Genomic DNA, 20025 nt, shown 5'->3' with positions numbered 1-20025 from the left:
ACTGTGACACACACTACTCGCGGTGGGCACTGTGAGGCCTAGACCCTCGCGTGGCCGCACTGCACCGGGAGCTGCCGTGTTGTCTGGCGGCCCCCCAGCAGCCCTCCAGCGGGGCCCATGCCCCTCCCCAGGCTGCCCGGGGACAATGAACCATCACCAAAGGGTGTAAACGCCTGGCCCTGGTCCAACTCGGCTCACTTCCGGAGGGAGACCAGAGGCATCAGCGGGCTTTCCTGCAGCGGGCCTCTTCCTCAGTCCTCTGCCCCCTCCCTCCCCTGGGAAACCAACTGGGGACATTTCTCTCGTCTTAAACTCTGACATGTCTGTTACTGATGGGGAGGTGAACTCATATCGGAGATTAAAAACTGGTTTCCATAGTAACCTGCTATACTCTCTCTTTTTGGTTTTTATCATGGAAAATTTTCAAACCCATATGAAAATCCAGGATAATGTAATCAAACTCATGATCTACCTGGACCCCAGGATCGTTAATGATGGAGCCAATCTTGTCCCATCTATACCTACCCACTCCGATTATTTGGAAGCAAAACTCACATATGCTATTATTTCATCTATAAACACTTCAGTGTGTATTGCATCTCTAGAAGAAAATAAAAGAATAACAATCCCATCAACACACTTACATTTTTAAAAATTTTCTAGTATCATTATTTCTCTAATTGTCTCCCAAAAAACTTTTTACAGTGTCCTTGCTGGATGCAGTTAAGGTCCCTACGCTGCAGTCAGTCATGTCTCTCGAGCATCCTTTGAGCCAGAAGCTCTTTTCATCTCTCCATATCCTGCAATTTATCTGTGGGAGAAAGGAGCCCACTGGTCTTGTAAATTTACCATCTGGATGTGCTCATCACATCCTTTTATTGTTTACCCAGCTCCTCTGCACCCAGCACTTCCTGAGAACTAGAAATTTTATCTAGAGGCTTGAGCATATTCAGGCTTGATGGGCAGGAACTTCTCCTCAAGTATGCTGTGTGCCTCTATTTGGAGGCCTCGGCGTCTGGCGATGTGAGCAGTCCCTGGTGGCCTCTGCTAGATCCGTAAGCGCACAGGAGCCCACGCGTGGTGATGTTAGAGCACTCCCTCTGGACCCATTAGCTTGAACACTGGACAGACAGACACCTCCCCACACCAATCGCTTGGCTACTGAGGGGTGATTCATATACGCAGAGTTCAACCCTGCCTGAGCCCCGTACATCGTGCCGTCTCTGCATCACATCATGACATGTTCCTCTGGGCCTCGTCCACACACACACACACTGGGATGTCCTCCTATGCTTCCTGGGAGCCGTGGCCATTTCCCTGGCTCTGCCCCAGGGTTCCCTCGTCTGATGCGGGTGACAACCCTCGTGTACTGAGCTGCCATCTACGTGCTGACCTATGGACCAGGGGTTGGGGATTCAGAGACACCTAGGACCTATCTTGCCCTTGGAGGCTCCTCAGCTCAGGGGAGGGGACGCCACCAAAAAAACCACTATGCTGTGCACGCCCACACGAGACGCACGGGGCACACTGTCTTCTTCCCAGAGGCCATGACGACTGCCACATGGGCTCACGCCCTGCTCTGACTCCCTGATGTCAGTTTCTCTCCACCAGACAGAAGCCACAGAGCCCAGACTGCCCACAGCCCTTCTCCCGTGGCCCCTGCCTCCCACGAGAGCCTGACGCCACGTGAGCGCCTCCAGGCAAAGACTCAGGGGAACTGGGGGGAACCGGAGGAAACCGATACTCGTGATAAGATGGCAGGACTACAGGTGAAGCTTCTAAAGCTCTTCTTCCTATTGATGCAACACAGTTTTCCATAATAAAACTGGATCTGCTTGGTGTAGCAAAAAATACAGAAAAGCACAAGGTAAAAAACGCCACGAGAGCAAATATTACATAAAGGCCTGGCTCCCTCTGCTCAGCCTCCAGCTCTGAGAAGAGGCACCACGTCGCCCAGGAGCAGCCATCTGGGGGATAATACATCTCGGGGCGCCCTGTTCTGCCTCCTGCTGTGGGGTCAGCTTAGCGCCTCCCACACATTAGGGGACACTGTCACCCCAAGACATCCCTCCTCTTTCCATCTGAGCAGAAAGAGGCTCCATGGAGCGCTCGGAACAATGACTCACTGACACATTAAAATAAGATTCCCCCGCCCCCAGCTTCACACCCCTCCCAGCAACATATGTTCCTTGTTCTTTTTTTCCAGAGGGAAAGGTCTCTGATTAGCTAAGGAACAATCTGTAGGCAGAGTTGTGGGGTCTTTCCTGGGTCAGATTTTCTGGAGGCCCCAGCACCCTCAATCATGGGCCTGACCTATCCCAGCTTTGCCTGTCATCTGCCCGCCCCCAACCCCCCACCGTCACCCTGGCCACTCTCTTCCCTCCACCCTGTATCCCTTTCTCTCTACCCTATCCTCGCCTCCAGCCTCTGTTGCCTCTCACCTCGACCAGTGAGGCCTCTGCCTCCTGAGCCCATCCACCAGGCCTTCCCATATGCAGGACCCATCTCTGAAAACACCGCTTCTGCCAAAGATGCTGCATGAATATTTCACGATATTAAGGAACTGCTGTGATTTCTTAGGTGAATTATGATATTACGGCTTTAAGAGTACTTATCTTTCAGAGATGCACACTGAAATCTTATAGAGGAAGAGATGAGCTGTCTGGGGTTTTATAAGAAATAAAAAGGAAGAGAAGTGGGATATAAATGAAACAAGACTGGCCCTGAGTTAACAATCATTAGAGCTGGGTGATGGGTAAATGGGGATTAATTATGTTAACCTAGTTTTTTTTTTTAATGTTTGAAATTTTACATTAAAATAAAGAAACTTTCAAACGACCGCTCTTGCTATCGGAACAGCTTGGAGTCTGACTTCCCACGCTGTCTTTGCAGCTGTATCTCCCGCTGGGCCACAAGCTCACTCACTTTACCTTCTGAAAGCTCAACATCTGTGGGCTCCTGCAGGCACGGCTCGGAAACCCCAGCCCACCGGACAGATGCCGGGGAGCACAGAGGGGACTTGATCTGGCTGGAAGGGTGGAGGGGGCGGGGTTAAGGCTTGTGGCAATGTTTTCTCCTTTTCCCCAAGTCCCACCTCCCCAGGAATAAATGCATCCCTTCCAACAAAGATATCTTAAATCCCACATCCCAAAGCAAGATGGGATCCTTCTGGGGTCCTGAGAGCTGCAGCGCCTGCTCTTCATGAAGGGACCACACACTCTAACGCCTAGAGAAGCTGGTCAGGTGGCGGACTGAGGGACCAAGTCAAGTGCAAGCACAGAGGATGCGCTGGTTCCACAGTGAACCAGGGCACAAGCCCGCCTAAAGTGCCAGCCCATCCACCGTGGCCAGGCTTGAATGGGGACCCAGTGCTAACCGAGTCTCCACTAGCTCAAGCAGAGCAAATATTACTTATTACACGTAACATACCTTTGTATGACACTGTCTATATTTTTCGTATAACCACGTATCATGTAGGTGTATGTTAGCTATTTTCTCATATAGGAATTCACTAAGAAATTAAGATTTTTTTTAAGGTTTCCAGGTTGTTTTTTTTACTATTTACTTATTTATTTATTTTGGCTGTGCAGCACGTGTGATCTTAGTTTCCCAATCAGCGACTGAATCCATGCCGCTGGCAGTGGAAGCACAAAGTTTTAACCACTGGACCTCCAGGCCCCAGAAGTCAAGGTTTTTATATGAACTCTTCAAACAAACAAACAAAAATACTGGCTCAAATATTCTAAAAATATTCTGTGTTTTTTGGGCAGAGAAACTACTCTTTAATGGTGGCTATGTGTCATTGTAAGTTTATCTATACCCATGGACAGAGGAGCCTGGTGGGCTACAGTCCATGGGATTGCAAAGAGTCAGACACGAATTATGACCAGACTAAACCACCACCACACCCACAGAATGTGCAACACCAAGAGTGAAGCTCGATGCAAATAAACGGGGCACTCTGGGCCCATCAGTTGCACCAAATGGACTGCTCAGTGAGGGACGTGGATGCTGTGTGGGGAAGGCTGTATATGAGGCCCCTCTGTACCTTCCGCTCAGTTGTGCCTTGAACCTAAAACTGAATTAAAAACAGAAAAGTCTATTAAAAATAAAGACAAAAAATCAACCAACAACAACCAAAAAAAAACATTGTGGACCAAACCAATTGTACCTGTATTTCAATTCAAGCTCCAGACGTCAAGTTTATAAATTCTGGCCTATTTCATGACATTCAACACTTACCACGTACGAACCTTTCTTTTCACCTGCCTGTCATTTGTCAGTTACTGGCTCCTTGGCAGACAGCACCAACATTTCACTGCACTCGGGCCTGCGGGGCACGGAGGTGTCTCCCTCCACTGGGCACTTACTTCTGACTAGCCTCCATCTCCAGCAGGGCAGACAGAGCTGAGGTTCCCTTCTTCCCAACTGGGGGTCCGGCCGACTCGAGGGAGTGAGTGGGGATGGGCCCAGCCATCTGCAAGCCTTTCATGGCGGCCCCTTTCTAGAGTAGAGAGAAGGAAACAGGCCATCAGATGCTGCTGTGTCCACTGTGCCTCAGGTTCTGGGAATCCATCAGTACAGTCCAGGAGGATGAGACCCAGGAGCCGGAAATGCCAGGAAACAGCATTTTACTCAAACCAAAAGTCCCAAGTAGCTGTCAGGCTCAAAACAAACTGCCTCCTTGAGGCGGTTTACTTACATTTTAGTCTTATCACAGTTTGAGGAAGTAAACAATGTAACATCTACATTATAGAAAAAGAAACTAAGTCTCAGAAAAGTGAAGTTCAGTTCAGTTCAGTCACTCAGTCCTGTCCAACTCTTTGCAGCCCCGTGAACTGCAGCACACCAGGCCTCCCTGTCCATCACCAACTCCTGGAGTCAACCCAAATCCATGTCCATCGAGTCAGTGATGCCATCCAGCCATCTCATCCTCTGTCGTCCCCTTCTACTCCTGCCCTCAATCTTTCCCAGCATTAGGGTCTTATCCAATGTGTCATCTCTTCACTTCAGGTAGCCAAAGGATTGGAGCTTCAGCTTCAGCATCAGTCCTACCAAAGAACACCCAGGACTGATCTCCTTTAGGATGGACTGGTTGGCTCTCCTTGCAGTCCAAGGGACTCTCAAGGGTCTTCTCCAACACCACAGTTCAAAAGCATCAATTCTTTGGCACTCAACTTTCTTTAAAGTCCAATTCTCACATCCATGACTACTGGAAAAACCATAGCCTTGACTAGATGGACCTTTGTTGGCAAAGTAATGTCTCTGCTTTTGAATATCCTGTCTAGATTGGTCATAACTTTCCTTCCAAGGAGTAAGCGTCTTTTAATTTCATGGTTGCAATCACCATCTGCAGTGATTTTGGAGCCCCCAAAAATAAAGTCTGACACTCTTTCCACTGTTTCCCCATCTATTTCCCATGAAGTGATGGGACCGGATGCTATGATCTTCGTTTTCTGAATGTTGAGCTTTAAGTCAACTTTTTAATTCTCCTCTTTCACTTTCATCAAGAGGCTTTTTAGTTCCTCTTCACTTTCTGCCATAAGGGTGGTGTCATCTGCATATCTGAGGTTATTGCTATTTCTCCCGGCAATCTTGATTTCAGCTTGTGCTTCTTCCAGCCCAGCACTGCTCATGATGTACTCTGCACATAAGTTAAATAAGCAGGGTGGCAATATACAGCCTTGACGTACTCCTTTTCCTATTTGGAACCAGTCTGTTGTTCCATGTCCAGTTGACTGACTCCAAAACCAAGGTTCTTTCCACTACACAGCTCTCCTGGAAATGCTGCTGTGTACAGAAGACAGCTGAACTTGAGGTTAAAAACAAAAAGTAAAAACACGACTGATGATGAAACACTGCTCAGCAATGGAAAAGAACGAACTGTGGAGTCAAGCGACAAGTTAGATGAATCCCAAAGGTGTTATGCTGAGGGGAAGAACGCAGGCTGGAAAGATTATGTGCTGTATGATTCCATTCATAGGACATTTGGAAAAGACAGCTGTAGAGTGATGGGGAATAGACCAGTGTCCCCCAGGTTGGAGATGGAGGGACAGTGTGCCTCTGAAGGTGCTGGGAGAGCTCTCCTTGGAGCGACGGAACTATTCTGTGTCCTGACCGTGGTGGTGATGGTGGTGACATGAAGCTATACCTTCATAAAACTCAGAGACCTGTGTGCACTGACACACAGGCGTGCAGAGGGGCCGAACCATCCCAGATCAGCCCTTTGTTGGCTGGGTGTCCTCAGACACATCCTCCCATCACCCCTACAAGCCTCAGCATCCTCACTGGGGAGTGAGTCACTGAAAGGAGGCCCACGGGTGCGGGAAAACTCTACAAGTGCCTGAAGTGACGCGGCTGCTGTTGAGCAATCCGGCACCAGGGCACGCAGGCAGCTGTGCCTGACGCTGGGAACCCCGCAGGGAGCTCCTAGAGGGCTTTGTCTTCGGGTGGGGAGCTTTCCCCCGCTTCCCCCACCACCAACCACTTCATCCTGCACTGAGGGGGAACCCACTCTGCTGGACTGAAGATAATCCCTGGGTGGCTGTGGGGTAAAGAGCTGGCTGGGGAGGGGCCGCCGACGCGAGAGGAGGCGGTCCCTGCAGCCCACACCCCGCGCAGCCCGCGAGGGGCCCCGGGGCCTCACCCGCATCATGCGGTCCGAGCGGTGCCGCCGGCGGATGCGGTTCAGGCCCTCCACGAAGCGGATGAAGCCGTCCAGGAGCTGCCACTCCTCCTCGTCGGCCCGCGGCCGGTCCCCGTAGATGTCGCAGTGGGCCTCTCCCTCCGTGATGCGCTTGGTGGCGGTGACACAGGCTGGCAGCAGCAGGAAGCGGGTCCTCCAGAACTTCAGGGACTCGATTAAGCTGCGGAGGGATACGGGAAAGGAGGCGGAGGTGCGGCCAAGCCGGTGATAGAAGCACCTCCAGCGAGGTGCATCCATCTCAGCACCCCCCTACCCCCACCTCCAGAGTCGGGTGTGGAGGGTCCTTCTGCCTGGGAGCACGTGCCCATCTGAGGGTGCAGGCTCCAAGGGAAGACCTCCAAGGCTCTCTTCCCTTCTACCCCAGAGACGCTGGAGTGCTTCGGTGCACCCAGGCCCAGTGTCACGGCAGCCTTTTATCATCGCAACCATACATCACGCATAGAAATGAAAAGTTAAAAACAAGACATCGGAAAGCTTTCTATGTAGAGAATGCATATACAACACGGTCCTACTGCACAGCACAGAGAACTACACTCAGTAGCCTGTGATCATGAAAGAGAATGAAACACTAGCCGGGACAGGGAAGCAACCTAGGTGTCCATCCGCAGAGGAACGGATAAAAGAAGCTGTGGTACAGATACACAATGGAGTATCACCCAGCCATTAAAAAGAATGCATTTGAATCAGTTCCAATGAGGTGGATGAAACTGGAGCCTGTTACACAGAGTGAAGTAAGTCAGAAAGAAAAACACCAATACCGTATACTAACGCATATATATCGAATTTAGAAAGATGGTAACAATGACCCTATATGTGAGACAGCAAAAGAGACAGAGATGTGTAGAACAGTGTTTTGGACTCTGGGAGAAGGCAAGGGTGGGATAATTTGAGAGAATAGCACTGAAACATGTATATTATCATATGTGAAACAGATCACCAGTCCAGGTTCAATGCAGGAAGCAGGGCACTCAAGGCTGGTGCACTGGGATGACCCTGAGGGATGGGATGGGGAGGGAGGTGGGAGTGGGGTTCAGGATGGGGATCACATGTATACCCATGGCTGAGTCATGTGAATATATGGCAAAACCCACAATACTGTAAAGTAATTAGCCTCCAATTAAAAAAAAAAATACTGCCATTACTGCGACATGGATGAACCTAGATATTATCACAATGAGTGGAGTAAGTCAGAGAAGGACAAAGATCATATGATATCACCTAAATGTGGGATCTGAAAGAATGGCACAAATGAGCAAAACAGAAATTGAATCACAGACGTAGAAAACAAACCTAACCAGTTACCAAGGAGGAAAGAGAGTGGGGAGAAACAAACTGGGAGACTGGGGTCGACAGATACACACTGCTGCTGCTGCTGCTGCTAAGTCGCTTCAGTCGTGTCCAATTCTGTGCGACCCCATAGACGGCAGCCCACCAGGCTCTCCCGTCCCTGGGATTCTCCAGGCAAGAACACTGGAGTGGGTTGCCACTTCCTTCTCCAATGCATGAAAGTGAAAAGTGAAAGTGAAGTCGCTCAGTCGTGCCTGACTCTTAGCGACCCCATGGACTGCAGCTAAATAGGGCTTGCCTGGTGGCTCAGTTGGTAAAGAATCCGCCTGTAATGCAGGAGGCCCGGGTTCAATCCCTGGGCCGGGACTATCCCCTGGAAAAGGAAATGGCAACCCACTCCAGTATTCTTGACTGGGAAATCCCACAGACAGAGGAGCCTGGCAGGCTACAGACCACGGGGTCGCAAAGAGTCAGACATGACTGAGAGACTAAAGCACCACGTATAAGACAGACAGCGAGTAAGAGCCTATGCACAGCACGAGGAATCCCACTCAGGACTTTGTGACGATCTGTATGAGACAAGAATCTAAGAAAGGGCAGGCGTATGTACATGTATAACCGGTTCACTTTGCTGGATACCTGAAACTAACACAGCACGATAAACCAACTATACTCCAATTAAAAAAAAAAAGAAAAGTGTACATTTACATGAAACCGTCACACTGAACACCTTACATATATAGTACTTTTGTCAATTCTACTTCAGTAAAGCTGAAAAAAGACTTTTAAAAATCCTAGGATAAACCATGGAGGAGGGGCTTCTCTGGTGGCTCAGATGGTAAAGAATCTGTCTGCAATACAGGCGACCCAGGTTCGATTCCTGGGTGGGGAAGATCCCCTGGAGAAAGGAATGGCAACCTACTCCAGTATTCTAGGAGCCTGGTGGGCTACAGTCCAAGGGTTGCAAAGAGTCAGACACAACTGAGTGACTACACTTTCACTTTCACAAGATAAACCATAATGGAAAAGAATATTAAAAAAAGAAAGTACACATATAACTGAACCACTTTGCTGTATAGCAGAAATTAACATGACATTATAAATCTGCTATACCTCAATTTAAAAAAAAAAAGTTACAAGCAGTCAGGAAGATATGAAGAGCACGGACATCTCACCAAAGGGCACATCTTCACCAGGGTTTTTTTGCTGTTTGTTGTTCCATGTGGTAAAATACATGTAACAACATTTACCATTATAATGATCTTTAAGGGCACATTCAGTGGCACTCAGTACATTCACACTGCTGTGTGATCGTCCCCGTCCATCTCATCACTGAGGTTTTAACCCAATCCAGATGTGTTTTTCCCTCCATTTTTTTTTCCCCCTAAAAATGTCCTCATTTTATAATCGGAGGAAGGACAGAGGCATTAAATTACAGACATGTGGCAGGCCACGATGGTAGGAAGCCAACTCGGGCTCTCTGACCTGAAGTCCTCGGAGCCGGCAGAGCAGATGTACTGATCTAAGTAATTCCACTTGTACTCCTCCAGTCGCTCGTGGGAGAATTCCACCCAACAGGAGACGAACTCTGAATCGGAGTGGGAGGGGCAGAGGCTGTAGGCGTAGTGGATCTGGGCAGACTCGTACGGGTGCCTGAAAGACAAATGTCCAGACAAGGATATCCGCCAACTCTTCCGTACCTTTTCTTTCTCAATGTACTTGGCATTCAACCACAGTAACCAACTCATCTCAGGGGACTGGTAATGGAGATGTCTCAGTTTTTAAACCAGAAAATCATCTACTTCTGCTGTATTGATCATGTCAAAGCCTTCAACTGTGTAGCTCACAACAAACTGTAGAAAATTCTTCAGCAGACGGGAATACCAGACCACCTGATCTGCCTCCTGAGAAATCTGTATGCAGGTTACGACGGGGACCTGAAGCAACAGATAGAACTGGACCTGGAACAATAGACTGGTTCCAAATTGGGAAAGGAGTACGTCAAGGCTGTTTATTGTCACCCTGCTTATTTAACTTATATGCAGAGTACATCATGAGAAACGCTGGGCTGGATGAAGCACAAGCTGAAATCAAGATTGCCAGGAGAAATATCAATAACTTCAGATACGCAGATGACACCACCCTTATGGCAGAAAGTGAAGAAGAGCTAAAGAGCCTCTTGATGAAAGAGAAAGAGGAGAGTGAAAAAGCTGGCTTAAAACTCAACATTCAGAAAATGAATGGCATCCAGTCCCATCACTTCACGGAAATAGATGGAGTAACAATGGAAACAGTGAGAGACTTTATTTTTCTGGACTCCAAAATCACTGCAGATGGTGACTGTAGCCATGAAATTAAAAGAAGTTTGCTCCTTGGAAGAAAAGCTATGACCAACCTAGACAGCATATTAAAAAGTAGACATTACTTTGCTGACAAAAGTCCATCTAGTCAAGCTATGGTTTTTCCAGTAGTCATGTATGAATGTGAGAGTTGGACTATAAAGAAAGCTGAGCACCAAGGAATTGATGCTTTTGAAGTGTAGTGTTGGAGAAGACTCTTGAAAGTCCCTTGGACTGCAAGGAGATCAAACCAGTCAATCCTAAAGGAAATCAGTCCTGAATTCATTGGAAGGACTGATGTTGAAGCTGAAACTCCAATACTTTGGCCATCTGATGTGAAGAACTGACTTCTTGGAAAGACCCTGATGCTGGGAAAGATTGAAGGCAGGAGGAGAAGGGGATGACAGAGGATGAGATGGTTGGATGGCATCACTGACTCAATGGACATGAGTTTGAGTAAGCTCCAGGAGTTGGCGATGGACAGGGAGGCTTGGTGTGCTGCAGTCCATGGGGCTGCAAAGAGTTGGACATGACTGAGTGACTGAACCGAAACCTTCTTATTCTTCTATCATATTCTTTGTTTTTAATTGGAGTGTTAAGACTCATGCTAAACATTGTAAGCTGAATCAAATCCCTTTCAGAAACAGGTGAGCTGCAACCATAAAACCCAACCCCGGAAAGCAGACTTTCCTGGTGGTGCAGTGGATAGGAATCCGCCTGCCAAGGCAGGGGACACTGGTTAGATCCCTGGTCCAGGAAGATTCCACATGCAGCAGAGCAACTAAGCCCATAGGCCCCAACTACTGGGGCCCAAGCACCTAGAGCGTGTGCTCTGCAACAAAGGAAGTCACTGCAACGAGAACCTACACACAGCAACTAGCCCACACACTAGCCCAGCCCCTGCTGGCCTCAACCAGCCCTTGCAAAGCAATGAAGACCCAGTGGGGCCAAAAAAAAAAAAAAAAAAAAAACTCTGGGAAACAAAACAGTAACTGAAACAACCACTACTCACTCAATCTCCCCGGTTTGAATATACATGCAATTCAGTATGTGGACAGTATGTGTTATAAACATCACTTGGTAGGTGGACATGACCTAGGACAGAAGCTGAAAATGTTAAACACCCAGGACTCACTTGGGAAGGTAGCGGGTCACTGTGATCATTTTGTCTTTCAGTGTGACTTTGTGGAAAGTTCTGCCCATGCTCAGCCAGTACTGGTCTTCCTCTTCCGGGCGGTTTCGGGACACAAGGCCTAATAAGGAAAAAAAAGAATTTCCTCCATCTGGTTGAGGGTCCTTCCTTTAAAAGGCAATTGCTTCTCTTCCACATAGATTCACAAATGGAGAGAAGAAAGAGGCAAGACTTTCAGTTTGACAATTTTGTGGAAAAGAAATAAAATACTCTTGGTTGAAAAAAAAAGAAAAAGTCCTGGAGGTAGAAGATTCTTCTGTTACTGAACCAGCCAGCAGGGGGGTGGAGTCAGCGGTACCGACAGCATCCGGATGATACACTAGGGGCTGAACCACCTGATGCCCCGTCCTCTGTGAAGGAAGTTCTAAGCTGGATGCTAACTGACTAAAATGGAAGCCCATGCTTCTTAGGCACAAGCTGCCACCTGGCATCTGAGACCCTCAGCCCTGGGGCAGCCAACCCAGCCCACGACGCCCACTCTGCTACACCACGTTTCAGACTTAAAGGATCAGTTACTGGCGACTGCCACGGCAGTTCAGTGGTTAAGACCCTGCTTCCACTGCCGAGGACATGGGTTCGATTCCTGGTTGGGGAACTAAGATCCCACATGCAGTGGAGCCAAAAAAAAAAAGAACCACTTATTTATTCGCTCAAATTTCCTTCTCCAAACATCTGCTCCTGTTGCTTCTTCTGCCTTCTCTTCCATCTCATCTCTGCCTTCTCACCATCAAATTCCTAAAGATTGTTTAAGGTCACCATCAAGTGCCACCTTCTTCAGAAAGCTATCAGACCCCATCAACGGTGAATTCTAGCCTGGATATAGCTCCTTGTGTGTGTGTGTGTCTCACTCCCTGACAAAGTAAAAGTTCCAGGAGGCCAGGGCCAAATCTGGTTCATCTTTGTATTTTCAGTAGCACCTTATAAAGTGCCTGTTCAGAGAAAAGGCAACCTCGACGGGACCACTAACACAAAAGGGGGATTCATACCACCGTGTTTAGGGTAAGAACAAAATCCTTCACACGGTCCGTGCAGCCTGGGTCTCCTGATGTCTCTGGCCACGTTGCTGGCTTACTCGTGGTACTCCCCACACTGGTCTTTTAGGTGCTCGGAAAGTCTCACAAGGTCTCCACCACAGGGCCTTTGCACACACTAATCCTGCTGCCTAGCATGCTCTGCCCTCCACTCCTCTCCTCTCACACTAAAAGCTCCTGCACGGGTTTCAGGTCGCAGCTCAAACATCACCTCCTCAAAGAAGTCGCCCCTGACTCTCCAGACAAAATCCCATATTAAATAATCCCATATTAAATAATCTCAAGCAAGCATTTTGATTTTTCTTTCAAGGTCTTTATCATAACATGGAATTGTATTTCATAGTTTGACTAATGTTATTTTGTCCTATAGAGCAGGAGCTTCAAAAATACTAATGAATGAATGAATAAATGAGTGAACTAATGAAATAATGAGTGAATGAATGAGTGACGTAATAAAATGAGTGAACTAATGAATGAATGAGTGAGCTAATGAACAAATGAATTAGTGAAATAAGGAATGAATGAATAAAATGAGTGAGTAAAATGATGAATGAACGTGTGAAATAATGAATGCATGACATAAGGAATGAATGAATGAACGCACACCATCGTAAGTTCATAGACCCATGCTGTCCTATACAAGGCACGGTTGCTTCCACGGTGGAAGATAATAAGATGAAGCTGAAGTTGTCAGAAAGGTTTAGCAGAGTCTATAATATGAGAAGGCAGCATCACATGATACATATCACAAGAGGCTTTTAGAAAAAACCCAGAGGAACCCAAAGCTTCATGGTGAACAATGGGCCCTGGACGCAAGGACCACTAAGCCTCCACTGACAGGTCCATGCTTCTTTGATCCTCTGACTGGAGGAGCTTTAATGGAACCAAAGCTGGCCTGAGGTTTGGTTCTGGCTGTCTAGGGAGCAGGGTGGGGTGCTCATTAGCTACAAGGAGGAAGCAGGGGGCGAACAGATGCTCAGTGATGGCTCCAGGAAGTGACCGCCACTCTCTGGTTCCAGGCCCCCGCATGTAATTCTTGCTGCTGGACTTGTTTCAGGAGCGGCCTCCAGAGCCCAGCTCAAGCTCAGCCAGCACCACTGAGTCTCTGTACTCACTGGCCTCTGCCACCCACGGATGGCCCATCTTGGCTCCAAGTCCCTGAGCTGCAATGAGCTGCAGTGCCAATAGGGAAGGAGGGGAGAACAAGCATAAACTGCAGGTTCAGGTAACATTAGAGGACCTACTGCGTCAGGCACTGTGCGAGAGAGAGACCCAGGCCTCGGGGACGGGAATATTCACCCTGTAGTTTGACAGTTCAACCCTGCTCAGCCACCTGGGACCCAAGGTACTGCTCAAGCCAGGTTGGAACATGGCTGAATTTAGGCATACCCTCTTCCTTAAAAGGAGAGTTGGAGATTAAAGAGGGTTTTAAGATAAGTCTGAACCCGGAGGAGATGTTAATTATTGTATAAAGTAAAAATTTTAAAGGGAAAAAAAAATGGGTAAGCAATACAACAGAGAATATCTGTATAAATATGCCATTATATAGATGCATTAATATGTTATATATCAGTATACATAAACATATGAATATATATACATAAACATTTGAAATTACTACATCAAAAAAGATGTGTGTTGAAAGACAATGACTTTAAGTGTATGTATTCCCTACTGTCTTAAGAACTTGTTTGCACAAATTGAGCAGAGGAGGAAACTTAGGGTCCGCAGTGGAACCTCACCCCGGCTGTAGAGTGGGCTGCTGCTGAGTGGCGGTGGGCCAGCAGGGCTGGGCTTCTGTGCGCGGGGCTGAACGATGATCTGGTAACCCTGCATGAGCCGCTGGGAGATGAACTCTTCGAATACCTGCTGGGCCGTCATCTGCACGCCCTCCTCGTCCCTCCTGAAAAGAGAGATGGCGTTCACAGGACGTGCCAGGAGCACAGTGACAGGGTCCCCAGTCCTCAGCTCCATCCCCGTGAGCCCCTCTGTGGTTGTGTGTGAAACTGAAGGTTTGCAAACCAGTCTCAGGAGAAGCAAAAGCCAGGCCCCTTCTCTCTGTCACCGACCTGTCGATGTCAGCCTCTGGGAGGAGATCGTAGCAGCCCTCCGTGTAGTCGTTCTGTAGACCCTGGCGGTCGGGGAAGTAGTCCGTGGTGAGGGGGAGGCACGCGGGAGTCGTGAGTGACTTCCAGTCCACACCAACTGTGCAACAGAAGCCTGGCACTACAGGGGGAGCAGACAGCGTCAGAACTGCCTCGTGTGTACAGGGAGGAAGGTAGTGAGGTCACCAGGCAGGTGTGGGATGTGGGTGGGGAGTGGGGAGGAGAAGGGCAGAGTGACAGGTGATCAAATTGCCAGGAAAGGGAGGGAGAGAGAAAGGGAGGGGGGAGGGAGAAAGAGAGAGAAACAGAGGCTGTTAGACAACGCAGTGCTTATCCGATCCCACCATGCAAATGGGAGTCGCAGCTGACACTTCATTTTCTGCTGATCGTGAGCTGCAGCCGTGAGTCCAGTGAGGTTACGGCAGGGGCAGGCCAGGCAGAGTTACACATCGAAGCAAATCAACGTCCTGAGAGCGGAAGAGAGGCTCAGGCCGGGAGCCTCCCTGAGGCGGCGGAGGGGCCGGGTGGGGAGAAGAGGGGGGTGCAGCTGATTCTGGAGCAAACAGCACAGGGGAGCAGAACTCAGGATTGAAAAGTAAGTCACAGATCCATCAGGGCAGGAAGAGGAGTCAAGGGAGGACGTCTGGGAAAGTTACGAGGCTGGAACTTTAGGAGCTGGAGTTTAACAATCTAGAAATGAGAGCTGTCATGGCAGAGCAGGCCCAGCCTTGTGGGTTGGTCAGAGATCGCCTGCGCTTTGGTGAAGCAGGGCTTCCCCACCTCAGGGCATGAGATCTACTCTGGTCAGGATAATCCTCTGTCATGGGGGGTGGTCCTGGGCACTGCAGGATGTGAGCAGCCTCCCAGTCCCTACTCACTAGATGCCAGTGGCATCGCCTGGTTGTAAAAACAAATGGTGTCTGCAGATACGGCCACATGTGCCCCAATGAGCAGAATATTCCTTGCTGAGAATAACTGAGTTAATGCAGGGGGGCAGTTAGCTTCTTCAGTCAAGTAAGTGAACATTGTTTTTCAAATCTCCATACAAGGGAACAATGAGAAGCAGATATACTCCACGCTTCAGGCTCTGCGTCCCCAGTGAGACCCTCACATGCCTCACCTCCCGTGGCTCCTAGGCCTTCCACCCGCTGTCCCCGACACCCCTCCTCTGAGCAGGTGTGGCAGCATCATCGACCCCTTTAAACACCTGGCCGAGCTGAATCCCCCCAAGATCACAGGACCAGAAGCCTCTCTGCTCAGGGATCTTTCCTCCATAAAGTGACCAACATGCCCCCAGGAAAACAGTGTCTCTGAGCCTGGGGGCCAGGGGCCAGGAAGACTTTCAAGCTGAGTCCCACCGGGAAACATGCCCCATGTGCAGCCACAAAGCTTTGGGGAAGATGACCTGACCTGCAACAAGCCTAACTTCATGGTCTCCACTCCAGGTCCTGGGGTGACTTCTGGTTGGTTGGTCTGAATTTTATTTTATTGTGGTAAGAGCACTTAACTTGAGATCTACCACCTTAACAAATTTTTAAGTGTACAATTCAGTGTGCTTAAACTTGGTACAGAGCCATGCAGCAGGCCTCTAGAGACCTTCCTCATCTCACGAGGACCGAAGTTTCACATCCACCAACTAGCAACCCCCTGCACCCTGCCCACCTTCCCCTGGGACCCTGCACTCTCTGAGTCTATGAGTCTGACTCTATACAGGCCTTGTTAACTCCTTAGTACCCCAAGAACTCAAAACACAGCGAACGGGAAGCAGGGAAGGGAGAGGAATGGACTGGGAGTCTGGCGTTAGCAGATGCAAACTGCGACATTCAGAATGGATCAACAGCAAGGTCCTCACGTATAGCGCAGGGAACTACACTAAGCACCTGTAATAAGCCACGATGAAAAGGAATATAAAGAAAAGAACGTGCATATGTGTGTAACTGAGTCATTCTGATGTACAGCAGAGTTGCACAACATTCTAAGTCAACTACACTTCAGTAAAAAACAACACAAACCCAGTTCACAGCATCCTAGTGAGCACCCCAGTCCCCACACGGCAAACCAGGGTGAGCTTGCATGAGCTTCCTGGTTAGAATCAGCAGCAGAAGGTGGGCGCCAAATGGAGCCCCCAAAGAGCAGCCGGAAATACAAGGCCCTCTATTGCTGTGCCTTCTTACACCGTTCTGGCCGTTGCCAGTTCCCTGACCCTCAGGAGTATAAAAACCTTTTAGAAACGGGGTCCAAGGGCACACATGGAGACTTCAAACCCCATGGTGAGAAAAGCTCCCAGTTCTTCGCTGGATGCTGCTGCTGTTTCCCTGGGTAAAGAGTCTGGGTGGCCTCTTTTCTACCTCCAGTATCTCCAGGCCCTGCCAAAGCCTCTGAGGTGGTTCCAGCTCAGAACCACGCAGTGACAAACACAGATGACAAAATCCAGTGCTGGGCTTGCAGAGGAGAAACAGGCTCATCTATTCAAGGCTGGCAGCTTTCTAGAAAATAATCAATCTGCCAACTATTCTTTGGAATATATTCCAAGGATCTGAACCAAGAGAAAAAAATACACCCATGGCGCCATGCATTATATGCTATAAAAAAAAAAAAAGAAAAGTAGCAATCACCCAAATGGCCACCAGTAGACATGATTATCCAAATCCCAATATAGTAATACGTGTGATATTGACATGAAAAATGACTAGCATGCCAGACCTGGAGAACTAGCGAAATGATTGCTAAGTCGCTTAAAAGTGGGGACAAAAAAGATTAGGTGATGCACATACATCCATTGGTCACAGTGAGGCAAAGCAACGGTGACCAAGCAGCCGTTTCTTCTTCTGGTCTTTTGCTATTGCTGATATTTAGATGTTCAGCTATTTCAACAGACAAGGATGCTCAATGTAAACGCAACCCAGACACACACTTCAACTGCAGGGATGTAAACAGCTTCAGGTCTCATTCCTTCCGACTTCTCCCCACAGCCCCTGTCAGGCCTCTCAGAGCCAAGGCCAGCGCTGGGAATACGGCCACCCTTCCCGTGTGGCCTCCCCACCGCTCCCTTTCCATCAGACAAGCTACAGACTCTCCCTCACCACACTGCCTTCCCGCACCTGAGACCTGAAGGTCCAGGCTGTTTTCCCCCAAACAGGGCTCCCTCTTGCTCCCCCTCAGTGCCTTGACCATCCAGCCCACACCCCCGCCTCCCTCCATCAGTCGCCCCCTCTTACTTGGGTCTGGAGAGGGAGACACACTGTCCTCTGGAGAATCCTTATTCTGGGTCCGAGGATTCACATCTATGAAAAGATAAAAAGAATCTGTTTCAGTGAGGCTCATTTTGCAAAAGAGTTCTGACCAGTTATAGTTTTAAAAAAAGAGAGAGAGAACCTTCCACACCAGTCATTAAATAAGGATTTCTCTGAAACTTCCCTCTTTTCTCCAGAGCAGATTTTATAGTTCCAAGACTCATCTTCTGAGGAATCAACAGGTGTATGAGAGCTGCCTCCCCCAGGCCCAGAATCACACTCCATGTCCACCCTGGGAAAATCCTGAAGCAGTTACCACCTGAACCCATGGTTTCCCTGCTTCAGGCTGCCAGGAAACTTGCTTTAAGTGCAGTCCCGTAAGCCCCAGAGCAGCCTTCCTTTGTACAACTTGACCCCCAACAGCCGGGAAGGTCAAACTCTGGGTTCCTATAAAGTGGCTCCTTTTAGCAAAACAATAGAAACACCGCCTTTATCGTATTCCTTTTTTTTTTTTTGAAGTTATTTTCTTTTAATATTTATTTGGCTGCATAGGGTCTTGGTTGCATCACTTGGGATATTTTTGTTGCAGCACATGGGCTCTCTAGTCGTGGGGCAAGGGCTTAGTTGCTTTGTGGATTGAACCCACATCCACTGCACTGCAAGGCAGATTCTTCACCGCTGGATTGCCAGGGAGGTCCCTTGCCTTTATCATATTCTGAAGGTACTTTACAAGAGCCTGGCAGCCAAGTAACATTTTCAGCCCCCAAGCACAGGGATCGAAAGGATCTTAGCCCTAAACTTTTGTTCAACGTGTCTTCTCATTCAAAATGAATGACGGAAAGATGGACTAGAAATAGGAAGGAAATAACTACGATACTTTAGGAATTCTCTCACTGCCAATCCAATTTCCAAGCCTTAGGCCACCAGAAACATCACTAGCTGAATCCACCCGTGAATAGAGGCAAACTTTATTAACTAATTTTATAAAACTTCAATTCCGTTGTCTTCCTCAAGTCAAGTTTCAGAAAGGCAAGTTAACTTACAGAAAATGAAGACGGGAAATAGTAACTTCACTGTTTCTTTCAGTTTTAATGTTTTTCGTATTCATTTGGTATACTATCTATCCTTTGAGGCTTTCCAAAATCTGCCACCCGTCTAAACTCATGTTCCCCTACTCCTGTAAAGGCTCTCTGAATAGTGCAGAAATCAGAAACAGTAGCAAACGCGGGAGACATAAGAGAGGCAAGTTTGATCCCTGGGTCAGGAAGACCCCCTGGAGGAGGGCATGGCAACCCACTGCAGTACTCTTGCCTGGAGGATCCCATGGACAGAGGAGCCTGGCGGGCTACAGTCCACGGGGTCACAGAGAGTTGGACACAACTCAGCACAGAAACAGCAGGACAGCTGGCTGCTGGCTGGAGAGACCAGAATAACACCTCCACATCTCTGGGTGTTAAGTTGCTACATGTGTAAAATGTATTTAACGACTTACTCCCTACAGGAATGATCAGATAACAAGTGCTTCCAAAAAGCATAAAGCCTGTATCAATAAAAGCTCCTACCCTCCCTGCACTTAGAATCCCTCACCTTTTAACTCTCCTGACCAAATACCACTCTGTTGCATCTGAGGTGCCTATCCACCTCTGTAAGCCGATGGTCCTCATACTTTATGGCCCCAGGGACCAGTTTTGTGGAAGACACTTTTTCCATGGACTAGGGAGGGAGGGGGATGGTCTTGAGACAATTCAAGCACATTACACGTATTGGGCACTTTATTTCTATTACATCAGCTCCACCTCAGACCATCAGGCATTAGATCCCAGAAGCTGGAGACCCCTGCTGTAAGCAACAAGGCCACCCTTCTCTTCTCTAATTTCAAACCACACTGCTCCCTCTGGGTCTTTGATCATTTTTATGGCGGGGGCGGGGGGGGGGGGGTCTACTTCCACATATAATTGAAAGCTTCCAGGCCTGGTGCAGCCCTCAATAGTGATCTCATAAGCAGCCCTCAACCACGACTCACTGACAGACCAATGATAAATGTGTTCCCGACCAACATGTTCTCAGCTAAAAACGTAACGTGCGGCCCATTTATAATTCCATGCATTATACAGCACGGCTTCCAAATAGGT

At 48.5% G+C, this 20025-nt stretch overlaps 1 protein-coding gene across 4 annotated transcripts in view; it reads right to left on the bottom strand.

Annotated features, from left to right (window-relative positions):
* The window catches only part of DEPDC5 (DEP domain containing 5, GATOR1 subcomplex subunit), a 71360-nt gene that overhangs the window by 20707 nt on the left and 30628 nt on the right, over window positions 1-20025 (bottom strand). For 2 of the 4 annotated variants that reach the window (XM_052655146.1, XM_052655149.1), the window contains exons 25-31: window positions 17879-17944; window positions 14625-14808; window positions 14298-14458; window positions 11468-11585; window positions 9479-9646; window positions 6647-6866; window positions 4371-4504 (exon numbers count right to left, since the gene is read on the bottom strand). In XM_052655146.1, the coding sequence (XP_052511106.1) occupies window positions 4371-4504; window positions 6647-6866; window positions 9479-9646; window positions 11468-11585; window positions 14298-14458; window positions 14625-14808; window positions 17879-17944 (1051 nt within the window). The remainder of the gene's footprint in view (window positions 1-4370; window positions 4505-6646; window positions 6867-9478; window positions 9647-11467; window positions 11586-14297; window positions 14459-14624; window positions 14809-17878; window positions 17945-20025) is intronic. The other 2 variants (XM_052655147.1, XM_052655150.1) reach the window with 1 other exon arrangement.

This window comes from Budorcas taxicolor, chromosome 17 (genome assembly GCF_023091745.1).
Source record: "Budorcas taxicolor isolate Tak-1 chromosome 17, Takin1.1, whole genome shotgun sequence".
NCBI lineage: Eukaryota > Metazoa > Chordata > Mammalia > Artiodactyla > Bovidae > Budorcas > Budorcas taxicolor.
The sequence above is the reverse complement of the archived record's forward strand: the minus strand, read 5'-3'. Positions and strand labels throughout refer to the sequence as shown.